Source organism: Impatiens glandulifera, chromosome 1 (assembly GCF_907164915.1).
Source record: "Impatiens glandulifera chromosome 1, dImpGla2.1, whole genome shotgun sequence".
Lineage (NCBI taxonomy): Eukaryota > Viridiplantae > Streptophyta > Magnoliopsida > Ericales > Balsaminaceae > Impatiens > Impatiens glandulifera.
The window spans coordinates 16,949,700-16,956,775 of NC_061862.1; the positions used below are offsets into that span (position 1 = coordinate 16,949,700).

Sequence of the window (7,076 nt, forward strand, 5' to 3'; positions counted from 1 at the left end):
AAGCAACTCAAAGAAGGAACATTCATTAGCCAACCTAAGTACACCAAGGAGCTTCTAAAGAAGTTTGGAATGGACACATGCTCCTCAGCGGCTACTCCAATGAGCTCATCGATTAAGTTGGACAGGGATGATGAGGGCCAATTGGTAGACCAAATCGCATACCGGGGCATGATCGGCTCTCTTCTATACCTAACTGCGAGTAGACCGGACATTCTGTTTGCGGTCGGTGTGTGTGGAAGATTCCAGGCAAATCCAAAGCAATCCCACTAAACAGCCGCAAAGAGGATCCTGAAGTATCTAAAAGGCACACCTGATGTCGGTCTGTGGTATCCAAAGGATTTGTCCTTTAACCTAACGAGTTATTCGGATGCAGACTATGCAGGGTGTAAGATTGACAGGAAAAGCACAAGCGGTACGTGCCAATTCCTAGGTGACCGAATGGTGTCATGGCACAGCAAGAAACAGACATCGGTGGCCACATCAACCGCGGAGGCTGAATACTTGGCGGCCGAAAGTTGCTGTTCATAACTCCTCTGGATCCAACAACAGCTGAAGGACTTCGGTGTCATAGCCGAAGAGTCCCCGATCTTCTGTGACAATACAAGTGCCATTGCAATCACCTACAACCCGGTTCTCCACTCCAGAACCAAGCATATCGACATAAGGCATCACTTCATCCGGGAACATGTCACACTGAAGCATATCCGGCTGGAATACGTATCAACTGATCAACAAGTAGCCGATATCTTCACGAAACCTCTACAGGAAGCTAAGTTTTCTCAATTCAGACTTACTCTCGGTTTAACCGACATTAGTCAAATCCTTCCTAAGGATGCTTAAAGGGAAACCGGTTTAGACAGACAAAACCGGTAATTCTTCCTAAACTGCTGAACTTCAAATTTACGGGGTACCTGTGGAAGAACCGCCCAGTTTATCAGATAGAGTAAACCGACCGGTCACTTGGTGCATGCACCAAATAACCGCATCGGGATGAACAACTGATAACTGACCGGTTCGGAAGCAGGTTACTCTAGATTATTTGAATTTCAAATAGAAGAGGAATAACTATCAGGGTTTAAAGATATCTGTTCTGAAACATTGCCCTTTCAAAGTAAACTGGTCGCGCATAAAAAGACGTGAAGATCTGATGATATATTTCACAGTCCAGGCCTATGACCAACACCCTAGACTGAAAACCTGCCTATTTCATGCAAAACTTCTTATCCTGCAGTTAATAGATATCATCTCATTTAATACTTGGACAATAGGATAGCTCCCCAACTAATATTTAAGTGAAGCAATCACTTACCGAAATACTCACAAGTCAAAAAACTCTCTCTCTCACTAAGACAAAAATGTCTCAGTTTCCCAACATACTTCAGGTTGATTTTCAGTCGTGCTCCAGCACCGAGCACTACGATATTTATAGAATGATAAAATCTTTGGAAGATACTGGCCTTCAGTACTTCCTTGACGACAAACACACCGTTTACCCTGAGTCCATCCTGGAGTTTTTCTACAACGCCAGGGTGTTCAGGGGTACCCCCCATTTCGATACCCATATTCAATCCAAAGTAGGGGGTATCATCTTCGACTTCACCGAGAAGGATTTTGCTCGGTGCTTTAGTCTGCCAAAGCAAGGGCTGACAGACCTCAACCCACTGGCCAAAATAAAGGCCGAGGTCTCTCTCACACTTGCCCGGTCTGCCGAACCGGTTGACGATCACGGCACTAAATCACACCTGAGGGCTGAATATCAGCTCCTCAACGATGTGATAGGTAGGAGCATCTTCGGAAGGGATGTCACCAATACCTATTGTGCTGCGACCTTCAATATGATGGCGGCTATTGTCACCGGTACACCGGTGAACTGGTCCAGGGTGCTATTTGACGTCCTCATTTGGATGGTCGGCATCCGGTCAGTCGGCCTCATCCCCCAAATAAGCTGCCTTCTTGTGGAGCTTGGTGTTCCGACCTGTCCCGGCGAAGGTCTGAACCATGCCCAGGTGCTCACCAAAGAGATAACCGACTCATTTTATGATCGGTTTGAGAGGGCTTGGAGGAGGAGGAACCGCCGCAACAATCCTACCGGTGTCGTCAACTCTCAAGCACACTGAGTCACTCCTTCTTGCACCCGGTCGTTTTGCTTCATGCACCGGGTGTATCTTTATCCAACATCATTATGACCACTTCGGTTTTTCTTATGTCTTTCCTCAGTTTTATTTATGATTCCCTCGGTCACTTTTGTTTACTTTTCATTATGTTAGTGCATTAATGAAAAAGGATCTTTAATTAATGAAGTAACTCCCAACTAACACAAGTAATCAATACCCAACTAATTTGGTTACTTCTCAACTAATACCTACCTCGAGAACCGAATATAGTCAAAAAGCCCACTCTTCCCAATGACCTTGGAAATATAAAGATTCTCTCCTCTAAAGAGACAAAAATGTCACTCAATGCAAACATTTTCCCTCCAAAACCGGTTCTATAAAAGGAGAGCTTTACTAATGAAATCAACACACCTCAAATCATAAACTCTATCTCTCTCTAATATCAAAGTTTAGAATCATGCCTAGCCGAACCTTGGGAAATTTCTTAAGCATCGATTTCGATTCATGTATGGAGGAATGGGACGGGCTGCCCGCAAAGAAACTCATGTTCGAATCACTCAATCTTACCGGCCTTCGACCATTCCTCGAAGAATCCGGTCCGATTCTGACTGAGGACGTTAAAGCGTTCTTCAGAAGCGCCTGTATCAGGGGCAACTACATTGTCTCTACGGTGAGGGACCACACTTTCTGGCTCGATGAAGCCGAGTTCGCCACTCTATTCAACCTGCCCATAGAAGGGTTCTCTGACTTTCCACCTCTGGAGGGGCTTGACGAATTCTATTACTCACTCCTCTTTTCTGGAACCATGGAACTGGTGGAAGATCATGGGCCCAAAAACCTCTTGGGGAGACATGCTCAACTTCTTCTTGAGATCGTCACTCGGTCCATTCTTTGTCAGTCCCCTAATCAGCGGTACTCAAAGAACATCTACAACTTGATGACCAACATCTTTAGCAAAAAGGTCATCAACTGGTCATCGGTCATCTTCCAACGTCTAAAATCCATGGTAATAACCAAGATAGGTCTTGGTTTTGCACCTCACATCAGCAAACTAATTCTCTCATACCGGCCAGAGTTTGGACCGGGCACACGGGCCGCCCCTTCAAACATCCTTGACAAGGATTCGGTGGAGGAAAGGATTTCCAGAATGTTTCTTCCATGGACTGTACCTTTCCATTGTTTATGTATGCTTATCCCAATACCGACTTATCTGTCGGTCTTCTTTCTGCAATTTTTTTTTAAATACAATCTCATTTCAGTTCAAATGACCGAGTTTTCTTGACATCTAAAATATCTAAGTTACCGATTAACATTATCAAAACAACCGCGTTCCTATCCGGCTTCAAAACCGCTTAAACTCAAAAGATTGGAAAAACACTGCTCACTCTACATAACCGGTTAAATTTAGAAACCGCAGCTTCAATCGGTCTCAAAAGAGGATTGCGTCATCAATGGCGAAAGCAAAGGTTTGGAGGGAAATTTCCAGCTCAAAACCCCCGCCCATGGTTTGGCGCCTATTCCGTTCCCGCCCATGGTTTGCCGCTCATCTGTTTTGGAGGGAAAATTCCCGCCCAATGTTGATGGGACGGTTGGGCTTCCTAACCGCATCTATAAAAGGGACTCTCGGCCATTTTATTTCATTCTCACGCGAATCTGCTTTCTCTCTCTAAAGCTTTCGAACTCTCTCAAAACAGTTATCTATTCCTCAAACTTTCTCAAACTCTCTCTAAGATGGGGCGCAATTCGGCTTTGTTTAAGCACCTAACTTAGGTGGATTTCGAGGAAATCCGACTGAAATGTACGTCCGAGGCAAAGGAGGTTATTTACCGGGTAGCCAGAACCGGTCTGGAATATTTTCTTGGCGGCCCTCATGTTCTCTACAAAGATGCGGTCGAGGAATTTTTCAACACCGCAACTATCTCTGATGACAAAATCACCGTAACTGTATGCGGTACTGAAATAGAGCTCACCGAGGCATTGGTGGCAGAGAGCCTGCGCCTCCCAACAACCGTCCAGGATGCAACGGCGGACACCGAAATTAAGACTTTTGAGGCGGCTTGTCAAATACTCTCGGCAACTAAGGAGTCGATAAAAGTATCCGGCAGCAAATCAACGTTGAAACTGGAGTATATTCCAATTTGTGATATCTTCGCAAGGGCGATTCTGGCAAGGGGAGGAAACTATAGCAGCCTAACAAGGGACAAAATCAGGATGTTGATCGGCCTGATAGAGGGAACAAAGGTTAATTGGGCAAAAGTAGTGTTCCACAACTTAATGGAAATGGTGAAACCGGACTCAAACCGGTCATGGGGATACGCCGTTCCTCTCGGTAAGATCTTCCTTCACCACAATCTCAACATCGGTCCCGGCGTCATCGTCGCAAATAGAAGCCTCATCAGATCGAAACAATTCTTAGAAAGGGAGCAGCCGGCCCCCGGTTCCACAGGTGGCCGAAAGAAGGAAACCGGCAAGAAAGCGGCCCCAGCAAAAGAAAAGGCCGAAAGCAAAGGAAAAGAGAAAGTAACATTCTCCGAACCACCGCAGCAAACTGAGGATGAAGAGTCGACTTCTCATTCTGAAAGAACCGATACAGAAAAGACCGATGACGAAAGATCGGCCAATGAAGAAGAGCATTCGGCCTAGAGCCCCGATAATGCCGATCCTAACGCAAACCTTGAGACCACCGAGGGTGGTGAAGAGGGTGGTGAAGAGGATGGTGAAGAAGACGGTGAAAAAGCCGGTGATGGAGGCGGCAACAAAGATAATGAGGAGGCCGAAGAAGCAGAGGCCGATAGGGTAACTCTGAAACTCTTAAAGGGCGCTAAACAGCGAGCCGAGACGATTGAGGAGTTATACCTAGAATGGCACGAGCATCGTTTCGGCAAGCCGTATAGGCAAATCCTACCGGGCTACACAGACGTGGAATGCCTCCATAGACTGAAGAAAGTGGAGGACGTGATCATGAAGTTCACAAAATCCAATACAATTGAGGAGGTATTACACCGAACCTACCTCTTAAAACTACAGGCACAACTACGGAAGCTAACCACACGCATCCGGAAGATTACGAAGAAGTTCGAAGAGGTGGGACCGGAAGACACCTTAACACCGCGGGTGTTAGAAAGGCTTGAAAAGCCAAAGGAGACCTTATTCAAGAAATTGACCGGCTGGAGGCAATGTACAGTCACAGGGAAATACCGGTCTATACAGCTTCCCGGATTGAAACGAGTCCGGATCACTGTCCAACACCTCCAAGGGAGAATGCGGCATCAGAAGAATCCGATGAAAGGGCGGATCCTCATCTCACCGGGCAATCTCCTCCTACACAACCGGAAGTCTCCGAATCAGACTTCATAAAGGAATGGGTTGAGAGCCGTCTTCAAAGGTTTGAAGACTCAACAACAGAACGGGTTGATAGCCGTATTCAAGAGTTTGAAGACTCCGCGGTTCAGCCATTGAGGGAGAGGTTCCAGAGAACCGTTGGCTCGACACTCAAGTTCGCCAACACCACATGGCAACTTTTGGAGAGAACGAGAGAACGGTTCTCAGATATTGATGAAGATCAACAGGAAAAGGCGGTCCTGCGCGGCAAACATCTTAAGCGAACCGTAGTTTTGGAGGATACAACCTCCAAGATAAAGGAAAACTTTGGCCGGCTTGAAAGAGAGACCGATAAACGATTGACAACGATGGCTGATGACCTGATCGGCACAACACTCGGACGGGTATCCGAACTTGAAAAGAAGAATGCCGGTCTCGAGGACGAACTCAAGGCGCTTTCCGCTCAAGTAGCCGAACTACTCCAAGCTAAGATAAATGCGGACGCCGCGGCTATAGAGGTTGATGCCCAAGCGGCTAAGAAGGTCCAGGATGAGATGGACGCCGAAGCAAGTAAAGAGAAGGAGGCACCGCGACCATCGCAACTTACCGAAGAGGAAGAGGAAGCCGAGCGGATTAGAAGGGCAGAGGCCAAGTTCCCAGGACTTGCAAAGAAGGCAGCCGCTCAAGCTGCGAAGGATGCTGCACGGTTAGAAAGGGAAAGACGGAGGCTGGAAGGCTTCGCAGACGACAACAAAAAGAAAAAGGCGGCCTCTTCCGTTTCAGCTCCGACAAAGCGAAAGAGGGAATCTTCAAAGAAAGCCCAAATAGCCGACCTGCTCAATGAGGTCACTGAAACGGTCATTACGAGTACAACGCAGCAGGCTACTCAAGTCGAAGAGGAGGATGAAGAACACCTGAAGCCCCGGTCTACAAGACAAAGAGTCTCCGAACCGGCCAGTCGATCGCAACCGGTGAAGAAAAAGTGGAACATATATGACTTCTCGGACTCGGAATAGGGGCTCTCTTTCCTTTACTTGTCTTAGTATTTTTATATATATCATTTCCGGTTATCTATCATATATATAAAGCTATTTTTGAAACCGGCCATCTTTTGCATCTCTACTTAGTTTTGATAATTTTAAATAAAATAATCAAAAAGGGAGAAATTGATAAGATAAAAGATAAGACTTTTCTAAAAATTTTCGAAAAATTCTCCTAAGTCAGTTTCAAAAATCCGGACAAACAAAACAACCGGCCTACGGTTGCAAACTTACATGATTTTGATAATTTTAAATAAAATAATCAAAAAGGGAGAAATTGTTAGATAAAATTAGACCGGTTCAAATAAACCTAACTTAAATAAACCTTCCATGCAGGAATAAGGAACCGGACCGGACAAACAAAACAACCGGCTAAGAAAACTAGTCGGTCAAGCTAGTAAACCGACCAAGAATACCTGGAACTTGACCGCACAAAGAAAGGATCGGCCAAAGCTTAAAACCGGAAACATCGGACAGCCGACCGGCCACAAGGCAAAGGAATAACCGGAAGAAGTTCGGTTACATCACTCGTACCGGAAGCCATCCGGTTAAGTCGAATGACCGACCAGTACAAGAAGACAATTCGGGTATCTGTTGAGAA

At 46.0% G+C, this 7,076-nt stretch overlaps 1 protein-coding gene across 1 annotated transcript; it reads left to right on the top strand.

Annotated features, from left to right (window-relative positions):
* The first annotated feature begins 5,290 nt into the window (after window positions 1–5,290).
* On the top strand, window positions 5,291–6,451 carry LOC124919340 (calponin homology domain-containing protein DDB_G0272472-like). The gene has a single exon (XM_047459565.1). The coding sequence runs from the start codon at window positions 5,291–5,293 to the stop codon at window positions 6,449–6,451; it is 1,161 nt and encodes a 386-aa protein (XP_047315521.1).
* Window positions 6,452–7,076: the final 625 nt, after the last annotated feature.